At 38.9% G+C, this 26721-nt stretch overlaps 1 protein-coding gene across 2 annotated transcripts in view; it reads left to right on the forward strand.

The window, feature by feature from the left end:
* The window catches only part of ptn (pleiotrophin), a 53645-nt gene extending 31544 nt beyond the window's left edge, over positions 1–22101 (forward strand). Inside the window, exons 2-6 of one of the 2 annotated variants that reach the window (XM_080291915.1) lie at positions 6400–6463; positions 7841–7932; positions 9314–9487; positions 13695–13856; positions 21309–22101. In XM_080291915.1, the coding sequence (XP_080148041.1) occupies positions 7842–7932; positions 9314–9487; positions 13695–13856; positions 21309–21376 (495 nt within the window). In that variant the 5' untranslated portion in view covers positions 6400–6463; position 7841 and the 3' untranslated portion in view covers positions 21377–22101. The remainder of the gene's footprint in view (positions 1–6399; positions 6464–7840; positions 7933–9313; positions 9488–13694; positions 13857–21308) is intronic. The other variant, XM_026146494.2, reaches the window with a different exon arrangement.
* The last annotated feature ends 4620 nt before the right edge of the window (positions 22102–26721 follow it).

A 26721-nucleotide genomic window follows, 5' to 3' on the forward strand; every position in this document is an offset into this window, starting at 1 on the left:
AGTCTTTTAGGGTCTGTCTCTACCAGCTTTGCACATCTACAGACTGAAATCCTTCCCCATTCTTCTTTGCAAAACAGTTCCAGCTCAGTCAGGTTAGATGGACGGTGTTTGTTCAAGGGGGCCGAATAGTTTTGCAAGCCACTGTAGGTCATTAACAAGACTCATGTTCATGAGTGAATGAACATGGTGCAATAAAAGTACTTTTAGAAATAAAAGTATTTATTTACCATTTTTACTTTTAGAAGTACATTTTTTCAAACACTTATATTTACTTGACTTTACTTGAGTAGGGTTAGGGGCTGCTACTTCAACATGCAGTCAAGTTCTATACTCTTGCTAATGACCTACTAATTTTATTCAGGTGTTTTGCAACAGGGACACATGGAAAAGTTTCAGGACACCGGCCTTTAAGGACTGGAGTTTGAGACCCCTGCTCTAGATGGTGACTTCCATATTGGTTCTGAGGCAATTATAAAGGGGTTCATATGGAGATTTATCTTGCAGATCTTAGCCAGCATCAGTTGTATCACTTTATAGTGTTAAGACTACCATAATCCTATGTTCAATCTCATAATACTTCTTTTTTCAAGTGAGAATGTGTTTCATTTAGCATTTTTTCTTATGTTTTAGAAACATGAATAAATACAGTCATCTTATGAGACAAATAGCTAGTGTCAAATCTGTCAGGATGTATTGGAGGGAGAACCTAAACACAGGTCACATAAAAAGGCAAAGTAAACAAAAAAACAAAACAGAAATCCAAAAACAGAGAGGGTGATTGATGATGTGGGAAGGAAGCACAGGTGGAAACAATCAAATACAGGCGACTGTAAAGAGGATGGTGCAGACAGTCACAAAGCTGGGAAAGGTGCAACAGCAGGAAGTAAATTTTATACTAGAGACAGAAAAAGTAACCTTTAAAGTACAAAAGGAAAAAATAGACATGAAAGCTAATAATAAACATGATGATAGAGAAGGCTGAGCAAACTAGAAACACAAAGAAGAGCAATAACACCAACCATGACAAACGTGCCACACAAAAAAGTTAAAAAAAAGAAAGAAAATTTTGTGGAGGATCTTGCTTCAGGTGCATTTCAATGGCAACATTGTATCAAGAAGTGTATCATGCCCCCCACTGCCAGCAACATTAATTTGTTGGCAGTGGGGAGCATGATCCAATCTAGGCATTTATGAAAAGAATGAGGGAAGAAAATTGGTATGGGTTTGGCACTTTGCTGCAAAAATGCCTGTATTATTGCGCCTATGATGTTGGGCAGATTTGAGGTTGGAGCACTTTTACAGAAGCGTGATTCTACAGTTTCTGTTTGCTAAGATGCTCAAAGTTGAGTCTCTGTCAGGTTCCAAATTTCCATTTGCACCAATGACGTGAATCAATAATCAACAAAGATGGTGCTGCTCAAAATTCTACCTGTTATAATACATATTCATTTATTTTTCTTTTCTTTCTTTTTTTATTTTGAGAGTTGATTTATATTTTTCCACAAACCTAAAGAAGAATATTTTTATACCACTTCTGCAGAACTGGTTGATAACCCTACGTGCTTTTCTCTGTACAGTAGGTGATCCATTACATCTTATAGCAGTGTAATACGTTCCCTGACATTTTCAGACTAAACAGAAAGATTTAAAACTGGCGGCAGGTAAAGTTGCAGTCACAGATGTGCAGATGTGCTTAGGGAACACAGATACAGGTAAATGCACATCGCAGTAAAGATTTAAAGGTTTGTCTTCTCTCAGTTCATCTGTACAGACCTCCAAATGACCTGAGTAACATATTTTTAATCACTTGGTAGAAAACTGTGAGTGCTGACTTAGTGTTACCTTTTCTATCATGTGAAATGTTAAAACTGAAAATAGAGAAGCTAGAGAGGCTAGAAGGATATCGGGGAGCAAAAAGCTTACAGGACCATTTTTTTCCTTCACTGCACATTTAGTTTTCCACATGGGGACACATGAGGAGTGAGTTTTTCATTTTTTTTCTTCTGTTCTGATCAGTGTTGTTCCGTCAGTCAGCTTTATGATATGGAACACTTTTGGCTGTCATCCCTCCTTTTATTTAGCAAATGAAATAGAAGAGAGAGTTGTGACTTGTTCTTGTCTGACCTGTTGCTTAACCCTTGTTACGATCCGAAGTACAACTGATTTTTTTGACATTGTGAGCTTGAATGTGGGGACATTAAACTGATTTTCTGACCATTCCATTAATTTCTATGCTCTTTATAATAGTTTGAATATATACTCAAGTACAATGTTCCCAAGTCTCCTGAGGTCTGCACAAAATCTGATTGTCGATCTTTATGGATTTTAAAATATTTTCCAAAAAGATAATGACTTTTGACCACTTGAAGCAAAAAAAAAAAAAAAAAGTTCACTGCATTTGAAATGCTACAATAAAAGATAACTTAAATCTAATCTTGTTATTTGTGAGTTTAAATGTTTGCGCATCAGCTTCGCTCTGCTCAGTGTCAGTGACTGTATCTGATGATTAGTTGGGACATGTGCAGGGTGTTGCTGTATTTATCACAACTTGTTGTTTGCTTTCATGGCTTGTGTTGTGTTGTGTTGATTGACTATGTGTAATTATTACAAATGAATAATTGCACACCAAATGAAATTCATTGCATGAATTCATTGCATGAATTTCATTTGGTGTTAAAAGCAGCCTCAAAGGCTCAATAACGAACTGGAACTCCCTTTAATGCTGATTGGAACTCTAGATTGGGGTAATTATTCTCTTTATGTTCACAAAAACAACCAACCCATGTGACCCACTTTACTAATTGTCATTACTGCACATTTGGACTAAACTCCTTATATCACAAATGAAAAAAGATTTCCTCTTGAGCAAGTCTAAATATTGAGTGATGAAATTAGAGATAGCCAAAAGTGTCTCCCATTTGGAAAGCGCATCCTTTGATTTACTTCTGGGAGCCAGGAGTTGTTTAAAAATGTATAATTCATATGCAGCTAAGTGATATTAAATGTATACATATGTCTTATGGTAATATTTGTGTTCATTATAAACACACAGAGGAGCTGTTGCCTAATTGCATGCTCCCCAAATGTATTTATACAAGTTCTCTGATTAGGAACTGGATTGTGAGAGGTTAACAGCTTTAATTAAAGAAACCAAAATCTATTCTTCACAGAAGGGTAATGGTGGAAATATTTTTTGCTCAGCCGGTACAGCTAATAACCCGAGCAATTCCCCTTTTCTTGGGCCATATAATTGATTCATTAAACTGCTCTCTCCTTTATTCCTTCACTGTTGACTCCATCGCCTCCTGCTTTCATATCAAACGCAACCAAAGGATCCGATCGTATAAATAGATTCTCCTTTATGTTCTCAGCAGGGATTACGTCAGTCCGCGAGAGAGGGGAAAGAGATGGGATGTGTTTTGAATGCGGGGTTATTGTGGAGTGGAGGAGCATCTTGTTCGTATTTATTGAAGCATGTGAGGAGTCACTGAAGATCCATCGATCTGTGCCCGGTACTGGCTTTCCTCCTCCTTTTCTTTCACCAGCAAACTCACAGATTTGTTTGGATCAATGGGGCAAATGGTAGGGTTTGATAGGGCTCATTCTTAGTGGCTCATGAGCCACATCAACCACAGGATGTTTCTGATGTTCCAGCTAAAGTAACCCCTTTTGTTGAGGTTTGCAAACATTCACTTCTCCTGTTCCTGCACTGGGGAAAGACGGGCAGTGAGGGGTATTGTCCAAAGACAACCTTGAGGGCAAAAAAAAATCTCTTATTTGAAAAGCACCACTTCACTAAACCTTTACTTAGAGCAATTTCCTGCCTTCAATATCTAGTTTGGAATCTGGCAATAATAAGTTCGGCGATGATTAATGACTCTTGCTCTCTTGTGTCAGGCTACTTAGGTATCAACTTTAGCTGAACATTAAAATGTCTAAGAATTTTATGATAATCTTTTATAGACTAGACATAAAAGATGGATGTAATATTAAAGTCTGAAATATGAAACCAATCAAAAAGGCTTCCTGCATTTTTCTAATGACAAACAGAAGTGACTTTTCTTTTCTTCTTCAAACACATCTGAATGTAGAGAAAAAAAACATGGCCTGCTCACTTCACTTTCACTTCATCAACATTTTTCTAATAGGCTTCTACACCCAATGGACATTTTATTAGGTACACCTTACAGTTTAAAATACAGACGCACACAGTCACACACACTCACACACACTCACACATAACATGACATGTCATGTTCAAACACCGGTTTGAGATGATTTGAGCCTTGCGGCATGGCACAGCCATTGACGCAGCCATACAAGGATCCAGGCTTTCATGTTGTTCATGCCAAAAAATGAAAGAAAATGCCAGAAAGGAGTCACGTGAGACCAGGGGAAGTTTTTTTTGTGCAATTCTGGTGAATCAGTGTGAACTGTAACTCTGTTTCCTGTTCTTAGCTGACAGAAGCAGCACACGGTATCATCTTCTGCTGCTGTAGCCCATCTATTTCAAAGTTTGCTATGCTCTGTATTCAGAGGTACTCTTCTGCATACCTTGCTTCGTGTTAGCTTCATTACTTCCGGAAGCAGCCTGGTATCAACAGGGCATTTTCAGTCAGAAAACTACCTCACAATGGATATTTTGTCTTTTTGGGGTAATTCTCTGTAAACCTTAGAGATCGTTTCAGGATGAGCAAGTCCTGAAATACTCAGATCAAGTTAGATCACTTTTCGTCGTCTTCTGATATTTGATTTGACTTCACCTGGTTCGTCTCGAATATGTCGACCTGCCTAATTGTATTTAGCTACTGTCATGTGATTGGCTGATTAAATACTTGCCCTGCAGTTGAACAGGCTTATCTAAGAAAGTAGTCGATGAGTGTAATCCTAATTGCAAGTTTCATGTCTTACTTGGAAAAAAAAGTTCCCATTTTAGTAAAATGGGAGTAAAATGGGCAATAAACGAAGTTAAGCATGCAGTGTCCTATTTTTCTCGTTAGATGCACCTTTCATGTTGACCAGTTTAAAAAAAATTAGCAAAAAATTGAATTGCTTAAGATGAGAATTCAAAACAGAACTTTATAAACCAATCGACTTACATCACAGTAGCTATATCCTTCCTTTATTTGGAGTCTGTATGTATTTATCTGAATACACCAATTTCCTTTTGGCTACACGGAGGGAAGAGGTGACTTGAGGGACCTTGGAGAATTATGTTTTTTACAAACCCCCCATTGGTTCAGTCAAACTATAGGGGTGTGAGTCATGAAAGAAGGCTGGTTTGTGCTCAGGTTGTAGCAGGAGCCGAGTCTTTACCTTTCTGTCAATGTGTAGAGCTGTAGGTGCCTCTGAGCGTAAAGAAAGTGAGAGAAAGCATTTATGGAAAGCATATGCGCTTGTCCTTTAAGACGGCACTTTCGAAGGCTTCTTATCAAAGTCGAACACTGGCAGCACACATGCCTACTGAAGTATAGTCAAATGCTCAGACCCATCCATCCATTATAGGTGCTGTCATGCTCTGAAAACAGGTACAGTGACTTTCATTTAAATTATTAACTTCTCGAAGAGGAAGAACTTGTCTCCCAGGATCCACTTTCTACAGAGGAAATGGTTAAGTCAGCTCAATTCCAGGACATATTTTTACTTTAACTTGCTGTATGTAGTGCTCATTCAAAGTCATCTGCCATGTCCCCTATTATTATGCCTGCACTGCACCAAAAGCCTATCATTCTTTGTGTGACTAACTCAGGGAACGGCTTTCTTATCTTTTGAAAGGCCACAATGCCTTTTTCTTGGAAAATGATCTTTATCAGTGTGCTTTCATTGGGCTTTCTCTATGAATCTTTTAGAAATCATTGTACATACTTCTTACAGTTGGGATTCAAATTTTTTCCCCCCTTTCATACTTTGGGTTATGGAGATGAATAGTTGTGGACCTCTTAAAAACTGGGAGACGGAGTCTGAAGTATTTAATCAAAACGGGGCTTCTCTGTGAGCTGAGCACTCAGTAAAGTATAAAAACAATCTGCTAGGCAAACTACAGGCGCTGGCATAAGGTCCATTATGAATTTCAGAGAAGTGCTGGAAGACATTAACTCCGGGATAAAACTTACTTCAATAGCAGCAAATAATTAAATATAACATTTGAATGCCTTTACATTTCAGAGGCGCTCACTGCCATAGACTCAACTTATGTGGAATCTTAAGTGAGTGAAATGAAAAGCTGAGAACGCACAATAGGATGGATGGCTCAGATCCAGCTCGTGATTAATTAAAAATGACAAATGTATATTATTTCCCTGCCAGGCTGAACTGTTCTACAAGAATTCGAGCCCAGAGGAGCGTTTCTGGCGTCAGACACTTTGTAATTGCTTCAGTCTCATGCTGTTTCCCCCTCAGAGAGTGCTGTCGGCTAGAGGATCTCACTCAGAAAAAAAGGAGAGGGCAGTAGAGCAAAAAAAAAGTAAGCTTTTTGCAGCAATTTCATCTTAGTGCATTAGGCTAGTGGTAGTGACAGTAACAGCTTTCTGACAATCCAAAACCAGCAGGAGGACTAAATAAGGTCGGGAAATATGAAACATGGCTTTAGTTTGATTTATGAAATCATAAATCAGCTAGATTTTGAATCTCTAATGTCAGCTGCACTGGACAAAAATGAGGCAGATGGCTACATTTCTCAACAGTTTCAATAATTGTACAGTGGCTACATGATGGAGGTCACCTCTGCTTCCTTGCTCTTTTCTTGCTGCAGGTATAATCTTTTCTTGAGCAAATGTTTTGCACCTCAGTAAGCCTGGACTCAAAGCATCTCAAGTCTCTCGAGCCTCTGGGAATATTGCATTTTATGATGGCAAAAAATAAGAATACCTGTGAATTTCAACAATGATTGTATCTATATTAAAAGAAAAAGAACAAATATGTTGTGCTATATGTTGTACATGTGTTGGCTGAGTAATTTGGGCATCTTATATCTAATTAGGCAGTACAACAATGAACTCTATCATTCAGTTAGTGTGGGTCAGATAATTATAAATTATGGGCTATTTACAGTATATTTGCATCCATCAGTAAAGTGACCAGAAGGATCAACTTAACTTGACTGACAATCCAAAAACAGATTAAGTGAGAAACTCAATAACATTCAGGATTTTTTCTTTTGGGTGTAGAAAAAGAGAATTTTGACATTAAATTTGACATAAATGAAATCCGTATAGTGAACATTTCACCAACACCGAGACCAAATTACTTTGAGTGCAGACAAACAAAATGTTGATTTCAGACCCCAGCACTGTGGGGCTAACATGAAACGAGATTTTGCAGGATGTTCTTGTTGATCCGTGTGATGGATGGCTGCATGACGATTGCTTTTCAGGTGTATTTTCTTTTAAATCAGAGCTTTGAAATGTTAGAACATCCCCTCCCACATGCGTACATGGAAACCTAAGGGTATTCAGAGCACAGGCAGGTTGGTAGAAAAAAACCTAAAATCACATATCAGTGGCAACATCCATAATGCTAATGAAGCCAGACAGCATGGAATGGAGAAGCTGAGGAAATGATGGTTGCAAAGTGGCTTGCAGATATGCCAACTGCCTATAGGATTCAAAGAATAAAATGATCTGAGCTTTAACTGATGTGGAGTGGCAATGATATCAGATTACCTGCTGGGATTGGGGTTTTGTGTCTGGTGTGAACTAAGGGAGTGGATTAGCTGACTATAGTTGCTTATAGAAAAGGTATTTTAAGGAACACAGAATAACTGCTTGATCTTGATCTGTAACATTTAAACCGTGAAGAAGTAGGATTCTCCTGCTAACAGCTGTCTTTTTGGGACTTTCAGAATGAATGGACAGAAGCAGTGGACACGGGTGGCAATAGCACTCCTGGTGCTTACAGTGATTGCAGCTGAAGGAGGCAAAGCAGAAAAACAAGGTGATTCCTTCAAACTGTTAAGTATATAAGTCAGAAGATAAAGAGGAAAAGTGTTAGTTAACCTTAAATTAAGCAGTGTGCATGCTGTCACATTTCACTGTCCTGTTGAACAACTAATTTAGTCATACAAAACTCTTCAAAAAATACAAATATAATTTTTAAAATACAACTTTGAGGATAAAATAATTGGTCTCCTATGAGAATTAACAAGAGACAAATAGGAATAATTTGCAATAAGGAACAAAAAAAAAGTGGAGTAATCCCGCTTGGGTAAAGAAAACACATTTAACCTAATTTAAATTCAGGGGAAAAAAGTTAATTTGCATTGGAAATTAGTGCAAACACCTAAACTCATTACAGCCGCCTTAAAATAATGTGATACAGTCCTAAAGGGGGTACTTTAACAGACGAACATCCAACCATCCATCTATCCTTCCAGTTTCTACCATCTAACAGAAGTTGGTCTGCAATTGCAGAAGGCTAAGCGAGGAATTCATAAACAGAAGATTTAATAAATAAAAATCACGAGCAAGATTGATGTAAGACCTAAATCATATTTCACTGTGGGAAATAACTTCACAGCTGATGTTAAAATCTCAAGTTTTGACCCTCTAGAATACAAGATAACAGAATCACGCGGGTGTCTGGCTGAACACGCACCATTTCAGGAGTTGACATGAGTAATGGAGAACCATGTTATTGGAATACTATATTATTTGTTCTATATTCATTTATTTTAAGAAATTACAAACAAAACAAAAGGAAAACACACCTTGTTTGTCCTAAAATACACAATGAACAACAATCAAGGGGTGTTTGAAACACTATTTCATTTAATTAACAATTTAAACTTTCCCCTTTTTTGGAATACTTGCTACTAAACTCAGCTTAAAAGAAGAATTAAAAACAGCCTTGCTTTTTCAGACAGTTCTTCACCAGTTTAGGTCAGCAGTGTATGAGTGCACTGTGAGCTCTCATTAACTTTTGGCAGCAAGTACAAAAATCAGTGTAATAGAACAAGCACTATCATCGGTTTAGTCTATGTTTTAGATTACCCTCAGTGGAGCTCTGGCCCTCTCACTTCATTAAGTTTCAGTTGTTTTATACTGATAGAAGTAATACAACCTGTAGCTACTAGCCTTAGTAGAGATGACCTGATAAGTTCACATCTCGCTAAATTCATGCCTCGAGATTTGATTCCTTCTGTGTTGTCTTGGGACCCAAATTATGTTGTTTTAAGCCTAAAAGTAGTGACATTTGTTGTCTTTTGTCAGGTATTGTGAGCAGCTCTTTACAAGATCTGTAAACAGACGTTCATGGGGATTCCTGCTCAGCGCTATCTATTTTGATGTTGTGTTATAATATGGATGTGATTCTACAGGAAAGAAGGAACGCAAGTCAGACTGTGGGGATTGGCAGTGGAGTGTGTGCGTAGCCAACGAAGGGGACTGTGGACTTGGCACCAGGGAGGGAACGCGCGCCGGCACTGACTGCAAGCAGACCATCAAGACCCAGCGCTGCAAGATCCCGTGCAACTGGAAAAAGAAGTTTGGAGGTGATAAATGTTCACATGTTGCTTTGTTGAAGTAGGAAAAGAAGGATCTACTTTTCCCAGTAGAATTTAGAATACCTACTGTTTTAGGTTTTTAAATAATTTATGCCTTCTAAATGACCCAGGACTCCCCTCCTTCTGTACAAATACATGGATGCCATCCATCTCCCACCACGTCTCCCGATGATTTATTGTGGCCCGTCATTTACACAAACAATGGTCCCATTTTCAGAATAGGAATGAGTAAGCTAGCTAATTAGAGGTACAACAAAAACATCTATGCAGTATATAATATATTGTCATGGAAAACATAGGAATAATTGCCCGGCATTGTCATTTTCTTTTTTGGGCTTGAGACGGTGAGGCTTTTACAGCCGAAATGTCTTGCAGTGACAAGCCTGTAGGACATTTGTTCCCACAGTAAGGCCTGTCAGGCAAGAGCCTGCTGCTCTGCAATGAGCCTGTCACGAATGATGAACACACTGCAGGAAATAATGGTGCTAACTGGCTACATAGATTACTGCAAGAAAAGTTTTGGAGGAGTGGCGTTAAGTTTCACATCTGCGTGTTTGAAACTGTGGAAAGTTAGTTTAGAAAATAAAAAAAATTAAAAGTGTGAATTGGCCCTCTTGGCTGGGAATCCTGCAAAATGAGAGCAGTGTCGTTTTAAGTGTGGATACTTTTGTACTTGAAAAAAATGGATAACAGAACCTGTAAGAATAGGTGTGAAAAGACCCTCTACTTCAACCCTGGCTGTTAGCTGCAGCATATCCAAATATAGACCTAAGTAAATTGTCTGTTTGCCATTAATTAATATACTATGTTACTAGTACACTTATTATCTAAGCTCTAGTAGGTAGCGTACTCAAATAAGGAGCTGTATTATATGCCTTTAGCTATGAAGTCTTAAAAGAGACATGAAAAACTGGGATTTTTTTTTTTTAGTATAGTTCTAAGAGTCCTGAGCATAAAAGATTTGACATCCCATCTGGCAAAACTCTTACATCTAATTAGAATACTAAGACCCAAAAGACCCTTAAAAACCAACTAGTGAAAACTAGGTTAACGTTGGTTTTCCAGTTTGCAGCACACAGCCCAAACTGTTCTTTGCCTCTTGCCAAAGTATAACACAGTGATGCGAGGAGAATAAATATTAATATAAGAGGTGGGCACAATATTGTAAAACTGGGGTTTCCAGCAGCATGACACAAAAAAGACGAGTACCTATGGGACTGGTGACCAAGGTAACAAACACAGCAGCTAATGGGTCTCATTATAATAAACCGAAAGAGATAAGTCATATGGAGTGCTGAAGTGGCTGATACAATATGAATCCACAGAAAGCAGCTATGTGAGAGCTGAATGGAGAAGAATTACTAGGAAGTAGAAATATTTGGTTCCATGGTGCATTTCTATAAAACTGTTAGCATATGCAGGTTTTTCATAGCACAAAAACACAAGCACATTGCTTCTTTATTAGGTGGAAATGAAAATGCAGGAAAGGAATTAAAATTAATAAATAACTGGATCTCTTATTGCCAGGAAAGGGGATTAATGGTTAGTCATAGAACAAATTCTGCCCACTCCATATAATATATGACCATCCCCATATACTCATATGTCATACAACCAACACAAGCATGCAATATTTTTGCAAAAGTCTCAAGACATCACTTGTTTCTTTATATATATTGTACATACTATTGTTTGAGTACTTACGATTGTTTTTTTTGTACTTTTTATATTTTACATTTATATTTATTATTGAAACTTGCACCAAAGGAGTGGCACTCCAATTTCGTTGTACTCTGTACAATGACAATAAAGGCTATTCTATTCTATATTGCTCAGAAAATGGGAAAATGTTGCAGTGATGAAATGTAGACGTGCACATACAAGAATATACAGTATATAAGGGAAAAACACTAGTTTATACCATCCTTTGAATGTTGGCTGCCTTTTTCTCTGTTCTCTGTCAGCACGATCTTACATTGCTTCGATAATGTTATTTAAGCTCTGGGCAGACCAATCCATGACTGACAGTGCTCCATTGTATGTTTTTCTATCCAAGCATGCTTTTCTATACTCATAATTCGATCAATTCTAGCAAACAACACTGTCTGAAATGGAGCCCTAAACTATGACAGAGCCTCCACCATGTTTTTACTGTACTGTACTGTTGTACCTCTCTCCTGACCTCCTGTCCTCCATACATACTCGTGATGATTAGAAACACACATTTAAAATTGAGATCTATCACTCCCCAAGACATGTTGTCGCAGTCAGTCCAATTCTTATGTAATTTAGCATATCTCAGCCTTTTCCCTTCCTTTAAATGACTGACAGGCACACTTCCTCTGAGACCATTTCTGATGAGTAGATGGATCAGGTAGTCATCAGAAATGGCCGTGTCTCTCAGGTCCTGTGTCAGGTCTTTGCTGCATTTCTTTTCCAGCAAAAGACACGACTTTCACATACCATTCATGTTTTTTTGAGCTATAGCAAGTTTTCAGTTAATAGCTTTTAGGAATCACCTTGTTGGTGCAAAATTGCTTATTTTTATCCGTCACACTGTGTATTATCTTTGGCATTTTATATACATTCAACTAAAAAAAGAGAAGAGAGCAAATGATGTGGTTCTTTGAAAAAGAAAGGTGACTTTTTTTATCCTTGAAATATTTATAGATCAGTATTAAATAGCTTGAAAAACCAAAAAAAAAAATCCTTAAGACCACTTTAAAAATGGGAAAAAATCTTGTTGGAAGCAAAATATAAGGAAATTAGGATGACTCATGAACACGGTACGGTACATAAAATTTATGTGCATATTTTTTAAGATTTTGAAAGCAAGAAGGACTTAAACTAGAAATCATTCCAGAAATAAAGAGTATGTGATATGAAGAATAGATGGTGGGGATGATCTTAGTGATGGTGAAATGTATGAAACAACATCAAAAGCAAAATGTTGGCTGTTTCACGAAGATATTTCATTTTGCATATATGCTGTTTCTATCTGATGGCACTCCAGTTTCTTTAGGCTCTGTAGAAATGAGTTATGACTGAGGTCTTTTTCACTGCTTAACAAATTATATTCAGTGATTTGTGACTTTGGTTTAATGAATAGTCATGAGGGGGTGTTTTCACACTTTTGCAACCATCATTTTTGCCAGCACAAATACTGTATGTTACACTGTATGAAACACCTTACAGAATACATGAGCTGCCTGACAAATTCCTGGTAGTCAGCAAGGGAGCTCTCTCTCCAAGACAATTTACAGCTGTGGAGGCATAGGGTTTTTAAAGTTGGTTGCTCAGGAAGTCCCTGTAGGATTCTTGCAACAATGGCCCTGTCACTCCCCCTCTTCGCTCTTCGCCCCTCTTTTCCTCGCCCCTTCTCCCACCTCTCCCCTCCTCTGATGAGCACCTTGGGATCTCAGAAGCAGTGACAAGGGCGCTGATGCTTTGATGAGAGAGGAGGCAGAAGAATGAGTGTCACATCCTCGAGGGAACCCGGCTAGACTGGGGAAAAAAAATTAATGGAGAGAGATAAGTGGGACATGGACATACAGTACATAAACAAACACTAACGTACACACGCCTGCATGCTTTTCAAACCAATATCCGTAACATACAGTGCATTAGCGACTGTTGCCATCCGTCTAGAGAAATCTTGCACTTCTTTTGGTTGAATTTAAGTTGTTTAAAATGTATGATGAAATGAAAGCACCAGCAAGACCTCGCCCCAAACATCACGAATATGTAAATATATAAAATTGTCCTCCTCTAAAATGACATCTATCCGGGAGCCAGGCTCTGCTTGATTACATTCATCTTTTAGAAGGTTTCATCATATCAAGAATATGAGACTCAAACTGTGAAGCATCACCGACTCCAGCAGGAAAAAACATAAACACACTTTACTTTGTTGTTAAGAAAATGGTCTCATGAAGGCACTTTGTGAGCGGTGGACAGTTTCTCTTGATGGAAGAGGGTAGGCAACTGCTCATCAAACACCCATTCAAAGTCAATGACTCAGCACTCCCCAGGCTCAGAGGCTTGTTACAGTCACTGATTACAATGAACTCCTTTTAAAAACAAATGTAAGATGTGCAGGTTTCCTTTCTGAACCCGTCCATACCATTCTTTCTTCGAGCGACTTCACTAACAAAAAGCAGGTGATTTAAAGTCTGATGTCTTTTTTACTTGATAGGTGAATGCAAGTACGACTTCCAGGCCTGGGGGGAGTGCGATCTGGCAACGGGCAAGAAGAACAGAACGGGAGTGCTAAAGCGAGCGCTCATGGACGCGACCTGCGCTGCCACCGTCACAGCCACCAAGCCTTGTGGGAAAACCCCTAAAACCAAGCTGCAAGGTAAGATGACAGAAATAAAACATTTGCTGCATAAAATGAAACTCTCCCATGTTGAGCTGGTCACGAAAGGTGGGATGCGCTAAAGTTGTTATGCTGAATCACCATGTCCAAAAATGTGATATCTTGTACTACTCATTTTGTTGCTATTACTTTTAAAGAGATTAGCTTTTTGGTAAAAATCGTTCCTTGATAGTTAATTATAATGTCATATCTAGTGTCTCGTATATCATTATTATTAGTTATATAGAGAGGGACGTTTTAAAATAAAGGTTTCGTTACTGATCCGAGAGCGTGCTCTACTCTAAAAATGAATGCGACTCGAAGCAACTGGCTTGTCAGAAACATGCATGTGACCTTTTACATTGGCCCTATGACATCCAAGAAGTTATCTATGATCTAATATAAAGTAATTAATAATATTAGCTAAATAAACTTTCCATATTAGTTAGGAGGGTGTTACTTTAATGTGTAATCGGTAAATATTTAACATTTCAATTAGAAATACATCAAATGTAGTATTTCCTACCTTTTGTATTTTTTAAAAAACAAGGTTGTTGATTAGCAGCTAAGCTCAGCAGCTTCTGATGACTCACATTGTACAGCCCATATTGCATCTTTCAAGTTGCTGGAAATGAAATTCCTTCGCTGGCTAAGTACACCTCCAGTTCCAAGACTACACCTTGTGGGTGGCTAATGAAAGCAGAGAGACGAGCGTGTTGTAAACCCTCCATTAAATTCCCAGTAAGACAGAATACATGCAGATCCCAAAATAGTCTGAGTAATGGAGCCTTAGTGGAAATTTCAAATTGTAATCTCTTTTCCTCAAAGCAGTCACAATTCTGTTGGCTACCTACCCGTGAATATTTACTCAGTCTGTGGAACATCTCACTAATAAATGAAGGAATCTGTGTTTGTATTTCTTGGCCTTTTTTCCCTCGACAACTGCTCTTTTAAACAACTTCAGACCACAACGTGCACTCACTTTGACCACCAGCCCTACACCTGCCAAGTATGTGTAAGGCTGGTGCCAAGTACATCAAAAAAATTCTACAAATTCCAGTGAGGCTCAATTAGTCCGGCTATTATAGGATCTACTGGTTTGCTGTTTTAGTTTCATCTGACAGCCTTATTTGGTATGTGTAGGAAATAGGGGTGTACAGAAAAGTGCACCGCTTATTGGTTAGAATTTAGCGTGCTAATATAGGAACTGTCTGCTTCCTATTATATAACTTGTACCTAAAAGAAAACGCCAATTCAAAATATTTACAGAAGGAATCAAAATATCATCGTAAAATATAAATCTGGGGTGAAATTAAAGCAGGACAAAGCCTTTTTTACAAGCCACATTCATAAACTTCCTTCAATATTTGTAATGTAAGACAGATCTGTTGAAAACCACCCTACGTACAACAGTGGCCTTTTTTGGGCTCGTTTGAAAACTGTTTACTTTCCAGGAAACTCACATGATATTAGGTTGGTTTAGATCAAAAGCCAGACCCACGCAGACACGTGGTCTATATGAAAAATCATTCCGGGACTTTCACTGTTAGATCACTGTAAATAGTTACGGGCAATGTCAGATCACTTCGTTTTTGTAATTAATCGTAGCTGAAGGGATGCTTACCGCTCAGACCTCTTTGTTTCTTCTGCCAAAGTGCTTCGCTGTATCCTGACACGTCCGCACATTTGCCTCTTTTGTTTGTCACGACACATGGGTCAAAATCAAAGGCAAAATTACTTGGGCTTCATTTTAAGTAGGACGGATTGGCGTCAGTAGAGTAGTACAAAGTATGTATCAAGGTATTTGGGAGAATGAACTAATTCTATCCTCGTTGTGATAATAACTGTGTAAATTCAGGAGATATTTATCTTGTCTCCGGCACATCTCAGACTGATTGCATCTCCACTAAATCCAGCAAACCCTTGCAAATGATTTAATCGAGGCAAAGCCAGCTGTGATTCAAATTTATATTCAATCTGCCATCAGTATGATGGAAACCCTCCTACTTAAGTGCTAAGTTGGAGCTGTGAAAGACAGTGTTAAAGCAAGGGTGAATAGGTTAACTCATTATTCAGCTATAAGTACAAGCTTTTAGCTTTCTTCAGTCATGTATAAGACACTAAACTGAGGAATACTTTTGGCCTCCATTTCACAGAGAATGTGAGAATTAATCAGTTTATAGAACATTTAAGGAGCTATAAGATACAAGGTAATTAGAAAATCTGAAAGAAACATGGAATATCTACAATATATCCCTGCCTGCTTGAAAAATTGAGGCAAAACTGTTGATGAGAAGCACTCGATTCATTCCAAATGAGTTGGTGCTTTTTGTCAGTTTTGTAAACAAGGATGTTCCATTGTCCAAACAGGATTATAATGAGTACAAAATGTTGCCAGTGGCCATAAACGGCAACCTTATCACACTCCCCAGATGCCACACGTGCACATGAAGTTTGCACATACAGTTTACTTAACCTTACCATCGCTTTATCAAACAACCACAGTCAGGCGAAGTCCCGCTCTGCAAAGATAAGACAATGTGAGCACTTCTGAGAGACCCTCTCAGTGCAACACGTCTGCCGCTGCAGTGCTGTGAAATGTTGCACATCTGTCTGCAACACTGTTTGTCTTAAGATTTTTTGCCACACACTATTTGACTTTCAAAAGAGGGATCGGTTGAGCATTTCTCTTGGTAGCACATTGTTAATACATTGTGACAGTAGGAACATCTTGAAGAGATGCACTCTACTTACCATCTCTCACACTTTGCAGCAAGTATATGATACTTTTAAACACTTAAAGGTGTATGTGGATTTATGTTTAGAAGGTATAGAAAGTAATTGAATCCATTTTGTTCAAAATAATATTTTACTTAATGTGAAATTGAATGTGTGCTCATTTATACTTCTCAGACCTTCATCTATCTGTGCAACTATGGACATGCAGGTTTTTTTCAGTTTGAGTGTTTCATAAGGAACCAAATGATTAATTTACATAATTAAACAAAATCAAATATGACTTCCTCATTAAATTCTTATCAATCGTTTAGAGATGCTTGATTATATCCACATTAAACATGTAGACAATATCACTGCACATCAGTTCAAGGCGCAGCGCAAGTAAAAAAGTGCAGCATGTATTTAAATATAGTCTGTGACTGTGTCAAAATCTATTTGTTTAGCAGTCATGTGTGCAGCACCGCATACCTGCACATCAATTAAAGCCAGATGCACGGATGCGGTGTGACAACCTAAGAGGTGTGAGAGCTGAGGGCAAAAGAGATGCAGAGCAAGGATGACAGGGGCAGACATGAAGGGAGGCAGTTGGGAAGAGAGACTCGATATCTGTGCGAGGTGTGATATCCCATGTCTGCCAGTTGGAAGATAAGCCTTGGGAAACAGGGGAGCTACTAGGAAACAGAGAGGGGGTGCTGTGCACAATAAGGTTCACATGGTAGGGGGAATTGTGCATGCTCTACTCTGTGAGTCAGGGGATGGCAGAGATACAGTCCACAGCAGCAGAATCAGAGGGCTTATGAAAAGGGGAAAAAAGACCCTGAAAAACAAACCAACACAGAAATGTTTGCCTTAGAGAGACAAAGTGAGAGAAAGAAGCGACCATCTAACCCCCAGCTGGGAGAACATGTCTGCCCAGCCAAATATGTAATCCTGACCAGCCACTTTAGGTTTAGGAGATGCAGCCGGGTTTTCCCTGAGGGCAGCAGGGTTGCTGCTGTGGCGGCAGCATCTGTCATTTGCAGATTTTGAAGGAGACAATGGTAAGAGGCACCTTGGGAGCAATCTGAGATCCAGAGTTGCGTGTCTTTGCTGTCTAGTCCAGGTGAAACACGGACCCTCTGGAGCGAAAGAGAGAACAAAGACTGACAGAAACATTATGAATACCTGTAGAAATCTCAAGGTCCCCACCTTCTCTTTCAGCACAACACACAGAGCAGTGCGTGAGGGAGTCTTTGCATGCCAAAGTTGATTTCAGGTAAAACAAAAGGCTTTGTTAGGAGAAATCTGGCATCTCTGGATCTTCTTGGAGTGAATTTGCTTCTGCCATTCGTCTTGAACAGACAGGTGGTGTCCTCATTTTTAAGTCAAAGACATGCATTCACAGCCACATATGGTTGTGTTACTGCACTCAGGATTACTGCCTCCCAAAGGCGAAGAGGCATAGCTGCGAAAACTGAGGTTGAGAGTGGTCAAACTTTATAATTGATAAAGTTGTAATAAGTAATAAAATGCCTTTTTATTCTTTTTTATGACACCGATGGCATGTGCATCAGTGTCATACTCCAGCTCTCTTGCTTTAGCTGTCTAAGCAGCTCCACCTCAATGAAAGTCTGAGAAGCAAAACAATTAGAATAAATTATAAAACAAAAAACTTGATAATACTGTGTCCTTAGCTACTGTTGGAATAATGTTTTAATTAGAAAATAACACAGAAAGTTTGATCAAATGAGGGTGAAAAGGTGGATGTCAAATAGTAACATTGCATTTCATTGAGGCGGAGCTAATTTTTACTTTGTGATTCAATAATGTGGAGCAGTATCATTTTCTTCCTGTGAAGCAGAAGTATAAAGTAGATAAATAGTTTACAGTTATCCTATATCATTAACTTAATATGCAAGTTTTACTTTAATATGTGCATTTTTATTAAGTGAATGCAAAAAGCCTGAAATTTGTGCAAATATGTAGCCACTGTGTTTTGGCTCAGGGCAGATTCGAGCTGGAGAAGGCAGCAAGGGTCTGATTATGAGTCTGTGTCAGAGGCAAAAAGGAGCAGAGTCATGCAATGTGCAAATGCAGCAGAAAGTACTCCAACCTGGCATGAGAGTCCACATCTCATATATGGAGCTGAGAGAACAGCATGACAATAAATCCTTTTCTTCCATCTCTCTCTCTCTCCAGGGAGCAAAATATGCTGACACAAAACAGCAGGGAGATGAAGAGAGAGGAAACAAATAAAAAAACAAGTAAACAAATGGCATGGAAGAGTAATTTCTGTATTTGCAGGGGCGAGAGCGCTTTGCATGTCAAGATTCTTATGCCAGTGGAAGTTTGCAACTGAGATGACAAGAAGAGATTTTCGGCTTTTTCCTGGTAGTGCACGTTGAGAATGTTAAAAGGCTGAAAGGCGGCTCGAATCTCATTGGTAAAGCAAGCCTCGTCGGAGTTTAGAACTGCTTGCCAGCACGTTATTAGGCTAAGATAATTTCTTAAGGCAATCTCTCCAAACAAAAGTGCACAAAGTGAATGCATACAGAATCACAATGTAGCTTTTCTGTATGTTACTGTCCCTGCTGGATTTCCAGACATCTTATAATGACAGTCATTTTCATCACACACCATCACTTTCTACTTTGCCAAGTCACTTCTTTTGTTTAGAGCATGTGCTTTGGATGCAGATGGCTGACATCGCCGTTCAGCGTGTCCTAAGCTGGACAAATCTTACTTTGAAACACGATTTATACTCAGAGATTAGACATGCCAAACACCTAAGAACTTCAAACATGTAGAGGATGATGAAAAGTGCAGAAGGAGCAAAATGTATTATTTTTATTCAACATTATCCATGTGCATTTTTCACACCAGCCATTTTAACTTGTCATCGTGGGGAAAGCACAGGTGTTACTAACAATATTAAGCATGGCTTTGTTCCTTTGAAGTGTCCAGATGAGTCACGGCAGTGCGGCTACCTTGACAGACTCATGGTTAGGTTGTAGCATTTTCAAAAACCACTTTCTTGCTGAGAGGGAGTGCAGATGCCACTGCACTGTCTGTATTCTAAAACAAGCTTTGATATGCGCACAATTAAAGACTGAATCTTTTTTTTAAATAAGGCTTTAAGGCCCTGTTATTGTGCTAAGTCAGTTTGCTGAGACGCTTCCAAGCACAATATTCATAGCTCTCTGAATTCTCCACATAAGTAACATTTGCTTCCAAATTGCTAACTAGACATATGTTGCTCTTTAAGAGCTGTGATTTGTTAAGATGCATCCATCCATTCTCTTCTGCTTATCCTTATAAGGGTCGCAGAGCCTATCCCAGCGATCATAGGGTGAGAGGGAGGGTACACCCTGGACAGGTCGCCAGTCTGTCGCAGGGTTTACACAGAGAGACAGATAACCACACACGTTTAGAATCACCTATTAACCTAACTGCATGTCTTTGGACACAATATAGTATTATGTAATACTCATAGTGAAGACATTACATTTGATGAGTACTTGCCCTATAGCTGTTGGGATTGGCTCCAGCTCTCCCGTGACCCTGGATTGGATAAATGGCTAAGGAAATAGATGAATTTGCACAGGCCGGTTTTGCTAACATACATAGTCACCACCCAAAGCCCTGTTCTGAGCCAGGAAAAACTCTGGAGCTCACTGCTGCTGCACACTTTCAAAATGCTTTGGCTTAGCCTGAAGTAAATATAGTAGTCCTAAATTGGCATTTATACATTTTACTTCTCACTGACAGAATGCTTGCTGCAAAACAGAGCGAATATTGGGATTCCACAGAATTGTCATTTGTCCTTCTGAGGTCTCTTGTTTTATTGCCTGTATCCACTTTGTCTCCTTAAGGCTCAGTTTTTCGGTTCAGCAGCTTGCAAAACTTAGTTCTGGGTTCTTTACCCTTGTGGTAGTGCACCACACCACACTGTAGCTTTTAGGCATTTTCTTCCCTTTTTTCTATTTTTTTGCAAAAGCAGTCTTCATATAGAGCAAAGTCAGTTGAGAGCCATGAATTGTTTTCCTGTCTCTATATGCACATGATTAAAAAAAATGGCTGTATTTATTGTCCAGTGAATTTCAGTCATGATTTGTTTTATTTCCACCTGTAATGTTCCCAGTATGACTTGGCAGAATATGTTCTAATGAAATGAGCCATTTTCCTGCCAAACAACCATTTGCACAGATGTTAGATGTGGTACTTTTAGACATATAACATCTGCGCGCTAAAATGCGAAACATCAAAGTTGTAAAATGATAAGACACCGACAATTTGGCTAAGAGATAGACATACATGGAGCCACGCAGATACAAACAAAAATAAACAGCACAGCTGAATGACCAACACACAGCTAGGCAGAAGCTAGCTGTCCAAACCTCTGAGGGTTGTGCTCTATTTCTGTTTACCAGAGTGGAGAGGCCATAAAGCAGAAAGGAGAGCCATGCACTGTGGCTCCTGTCATGGCAGCCAGGTACCAAGCCACTGTTGCGGCAAGTTGATAAGGTGGTTTTTCATGGGGTACAACCCAGGCTGCCAAATCAATCCCCAAGAGAGCACAGAACTACAATCGTCACAGCACAAAATGTGAACTCTGGCGAAAAAAAGATTAAAACTCATACAGTTAATACATTTTGTTACCGAGCACAGGTTATCTTAACTTTTCACAAAAACTTTTAGAGAAACTATCAAATTTTAACCTTTTTATCCTTGCAGATGCAAAGAAGCAAAAGAAGGAAGGCAAGAAGCGAGAGCGCACCCAAATGGCTGATGAGCTTGTTTGAGCCGGTGAAGAAGGAAGAAGACAGCGGAACAGACGGCCCTATTTCAACATGGTTCCTCTTTACGTGTCCTGTAGGTTGACTGTAGGAGCCCGCATAGCTTTGACAAAAATCAGTCAGAAGATGACTCTTAGTGACCACGTTTTACTTTTTTCTTCTTTCTAGCACCTGAGGAGAAAGACTTGTATGTTGCAATAGAGGATGTAATACAATAGAGATAAATAATCAGATTTAATTAGTCGCATTCCCACTTAATGATGTTATGTCTAGAATTATTTTCTCAAGGGCAAATTGCTTAGGATTTGTCTTACAGTTTCACATAGCATAACCCTAATTTGGAAAACTCTTTGATCCATGCCCAGACTTAATAAGTCGGTTTGTTAAAACTGAAGCTATGAAAATGTTTACTCAATTAATTTGAGCAAAAAAAAAAAAAAGTCATGAATTTGCAATTTGTGGCTCACTTTAATTATAATTCTTTTTCTTCCTGTCAAATAGCACCGAATAAACATAAGATAGTTTTTTTTTTCTCCTGCTGCCCTGTTGTACCTCAATTTATTATACTCACTGGTTGTAACTCTCCATCTCTCGGTTGTAAAAAAAGAACGAAAAAAACAAACAAAAACGAGTCCCCACTGTGGTAGCCCTTCGAGTTAACATCCTCTCTGTTTCCTGGTACATTTCCAAAAGTTAAAAATGCATAAAATAAAATTCAAAGTTAGAAAACACGCCAACAGTGTTTGTGTTTCATCCTGTGCTTCCCGTTAATCAAAAACCTCCAAATTTCAAACACGTTTCGTATATTTTTATTCGAATTTCATTCCGAGAGGATATGGCACAATGTAACCACTTAATGCAGTTCATCTTACAGTGTCATAGGTAGCCAGTGATAAGAACACTCAGATTCATTGTCCAGAACAGATAATCGATCAAGAATGCATCAAAGCAAAAAATATTACCATTGTTACTGTACAGGGAGTTTCATAGTGGGGGGAGGGGAGGGAGAATAAACGAGGGATTGTCGAGGGGAAACATTCAGAGAATAGCTATTAATCGTGTATGTACATTTCAAATATACTGCATCTGAATTACATATAATGTAATATCATATAGATATATACAATGCAAACAATAAATTTATTTTTCCTATTACAAGAGAAGCCACAAGCCACAGTGAGTGAGTACACAGTGAGCACCTACATATACAAGCAAATGAAAAATTAACACCTGAATGTACATTTAACACTTGCAGCAGGCTACTGATTGCTTTTTTTAAAAGTTGGTTTCCATTTTAAATACACGTTTTCTGACCCATGAAGTTCAGACCAGGTCATAGAACTCAAACCCTCAGCACATTAGTTTTTTTTTTTTTTACAGAACACATTTTTCCCGTGATGTTAAAATTGCAAAAAGTTGTAAAGTGTGTCTAGCAAGAGAGCAGGTGAACCACCTTTTTCTCAAGGTAAGTGTGAAGCCTTATAAATTTACAGGTGAAATCAAAATGAAACCCTTGCCTCGGAGCTTTCGGCCACACTGAAACTAGTTTTAGCTTTTGTCCCCATCCTCGGTTTCCCTTCTTGGGGATTGCTCTTTTTTTTTTCTTCCTCTTTCTGGCTGCACAAGTCATTCTTCAAATCCCCTGGAACGTTTTTCCATTGTGTAAAAGTTTGGATTCAGTCACTCAGTTCCCAAGGCAAGAATCCATTTCTTCAAATGACGCACTCCAGAAATGCACATATTTATACCTTCTACCTTTGCAGTTATATAATCTTAGAAACACAGTTTATAATATTCACATCTTTATAGATTTTTTATTAATCATTTTTTAACCCCAAAAAACCAAAAACCCTGGCTGTACACTGGTCAAATTCTAATTTGTAATACTACATTTGGACTTTGTACAATGATAAAAGGTTCAGATTTACAAAATGTGATAGAAAATGTATGTATATCATGTCTCTTCCATGGAATTCTGTGTCTCAGTGAGTCTTTGGAAGCTTTTTGCTGTTGAAAGAGAAAGAAGTGATGACAAAGAAATAGGTAATCACTCTGCCTGAATCTGTCCTGATGTGCGTTATGATATTTTATCCAGTCTGACGAGTTCATGCTGAGGATGCCAGTTAGAAAAAAAATAAACCACCACACAGCAAGGTGCATGCACACACACACAGACACACACGAATGAATGATGACCCCTGATCTCAACGTAAAGACACACACATAGGTTTTGCATGTAAAAGTACAATGCCTTTGAAGACAATTTAGAATACATACATAAAGGATTGGCAGTCCACTAAAAAAGCCCACTGTGCCTGCAAACTGATTTAGCTGTGGACATTTCTACATCATTTCAATTCTTTAGCTCGTTCAGTCGAAACAGGGGACTCCTGTTAACCTAAAACTTATAGTGATGGTAGCCCAGAGCTGGCAAAATAATATCAATAAATAAATAAAATCAGGAAGGCTGACAAACACGCTCTTTAACGTGCATCACACAGCAGCACGATCCACAACTTTCAGGCCAGACACTCTGAAGAAGCAACAGGGATTTTAGGATAAAAGAGCAATTTGTTTATGTCATTCTGGATAAGGCACTTCAAATTGCTCTGTACAATCCGGCGATATAAACTTTCAGTCTCTGAATAAAATCTCACAGCATGCACAAGCTGCTGCGTCTTCGTATCTGCTTGGTCGCACAAGACTGTTGAGATTATTCTCAGCAACGGCCCCAAGAGTGAAGCCAGAGAAACCTCAAATTTAAAGTTGTCTCTGATAAACGTTGCGTGTCACATGTACTCCTTAAAAAAGGAATGTAGCCCTTTGACATAAGCCGTATGGACAGGAGCCCAGCTAGCTCTGACGGCACAACACGATATGATGACTATTACAATATAGAGAGAGACTATGTTTATTTTGGTCATGGACATCAAGGTATGTATAAATGCATTTGAAATCACTGATAAAATGCTAAAATGCTTGAAAACAGTGAGAAACTATGAATTGCGTTTGCACGGCATGAGAATGAGATGAAATAAAAGCATAGGAGCGACAGTAAACGGTGCCGTGTCACTCTGTTTACATACAGTGGCAGGTTTGGGACCGGGACACTAAAATTCTTGCAGGAAAACCTTTGGCTGACCTGCTGAGAATGGCTGGGACTTCTCCAAACATGGTCCACCTGCGGTGTGATCCTCTAGCTTTGGATTTTGTCACTGAACAGACCCTACTGTCTCCGCCCTTTCTATGTCTCACTCTCGTAACCACGATTATCTGCTGTTTCACATGTACAACGAACACCTTGGAGCCATCAGCTTGCTTTCTCCGTTATATGGACGACAGCTGTACTCTTTCACTGTCACTATGTGTTGCACTTTCTCTCTGTCATAAGGGTACATTCCTCACCTAACCCCCACCCACTTTGACCATTTCCAGTCAAGCCCTAATACAAGAACGTCTTTTAGTTCTCAAGTGTTTGACAACGTGGCAACAAGACTTAATGGCCCTAATGTTCAAAGTACACACGTTTATTTTGTTGGATGCATTTTGCCCTTTTCCCGCTCCGGGAGGTGATAAACTGCCATCGCCTTCCATCAAACACCTACACAGCTGCTCAAGCTGAGACCCCTAGACCACCACTTGAGCTGTGAGCCACTTAGTCTCCTGCTGGTATCACTCAAATGACAGCTTAGCAAAGATTAGTTATTCTGGAAGGGTCTTTACTCACTTCTAAGATGTGTGACAGATGTCAGACAGACATGGCTCCACTTATCATCGAAAAGGATGGCTGCTCTGATGGACGTCTGAGTTCCTGCTGGAGGTGTTTAGATAAATATGGAACAGTTGGGTTTTTTTCCCTTCTGTTGCTCAAACCTCAAAAGCAAAATTCTGAGGTGGTTTATTTTTTTTCTGTTTTACACTACTTTGCATTTCTACTGAGAACTTTAAAAGAATGACAAAACATTTTGTGCCAATATTAAAAGATAAATACATATGAACGCACCACTAAGACACAATGACCTATATCAGAGCATTATAGTTCAGGTGTCTTGGTGAAAAAGAAGATTTAGAAGATGCAGAACAAGTGGAAAGATGCTGTGGGAGCCCTTGATGCCATCTTTCATGGATGCTGAAAGAAATGTGAGGATTTTCGGGGCAAGGCAGGCAATCACTTCATTGCGAATAGAGGCAGTCAGCGGGTGTTCTGTCTACGATGCAGAGTCCAGCAAAACCACTGGATCCCAGACCTGCTGAGCAGCTGCGGGAACAGTTTTGACTGTATGACACCTAAACAGTGCCATCAAGTCAATCTAACTTATGAGGGTTGCTTCAAGGAACATGGGGTGTAACATATTTCCAGATTATCTAGGCAAATTGGCCACTAGATTGTCAAATGGCTGCGAGAATGTGAAAATTGATGATTCTTTGATGAAAGGCAAATTTTAATTTGAACTAAATATCATTATTTCTAACCTTCTAATGTCTCTGAAAGTCATTTGAATAAAAATATCCATAAAAGACTGTAACTCCAAACTTTCACTACTCTCCTCTGCACTGTAATTTTGTGCTTTGACCTTCTTGTTTAATCTCTTCCCCCTATCCCCACCCGATCGTGGCAGAATACATACTGCTGCTCGAAGTCTCAATATATATATGGACTGATTTGAAATGAACAGAGCATACATCAGTGGTGTAGTAGCTGGAAATAAGGTGATACATTGAGAAAAATGAAAGATACAATGAAATAATATATGAAAATGACTATATAAATATACATTTATATGTACATTCATGGCCTTAAAAGAGTAAGAGACTATAACAGGATCAGGGTTGAGTGGAGCACTAAGTGGGGCATGGGCTTGTAGCAAGCTGAGCGTATAATGGGCAATCTTTAATCTCAAATGTAGGTGTTCCACATCGTCCCATAATCTGATCAGCCTCATGGTGAGTTTTCATTATAGGATCTGTCCCAGATTTCTCTTTAAGGAGACAGCCTTGAGTAGCTATTTGGTGCAGGCGTAATTCTTTGCAAAAAAAAGCCCACCTACCAGCCAATGTGGCAACATCCTCGTGGCAATTTCTCCTGCGTATTAATCAGATCAACTGGTGAGCGCACATTAGTATAAACGAGGATCTCGAGGCTTAAGTGATGGATGACGTGTATGAGCACACAGAACATGTTGTGCTGGAAAAATATATTTTTCTCCATTTTTCATTTCATTAACACAAGTGTACGTGTGTGTGTGTATATGAGTGTGTGTGTTTATAATAATTGAACAGTAGTAAAATAAAAAAAGTCACAAAACACAAAAGGTGTAAATAGCCCTTTTTTTTAAAACAGAAAAATCACA

Source organism: Astatotilapia calliptera, chromosome 17 (assembly GCF_964374335.1).
Source record: "Astatotilapia calliptera chromosome 17, fAstCal68.1, whole genome shotgun sequence".
Classification (NCBI taxonomy): domain Eukaryota; kingdom Metazoa; phylum Chordata; class Actinopteri; order Cichliformes; family Cichlidae; genus Astatotilapia; species Astatotilapia calliptera.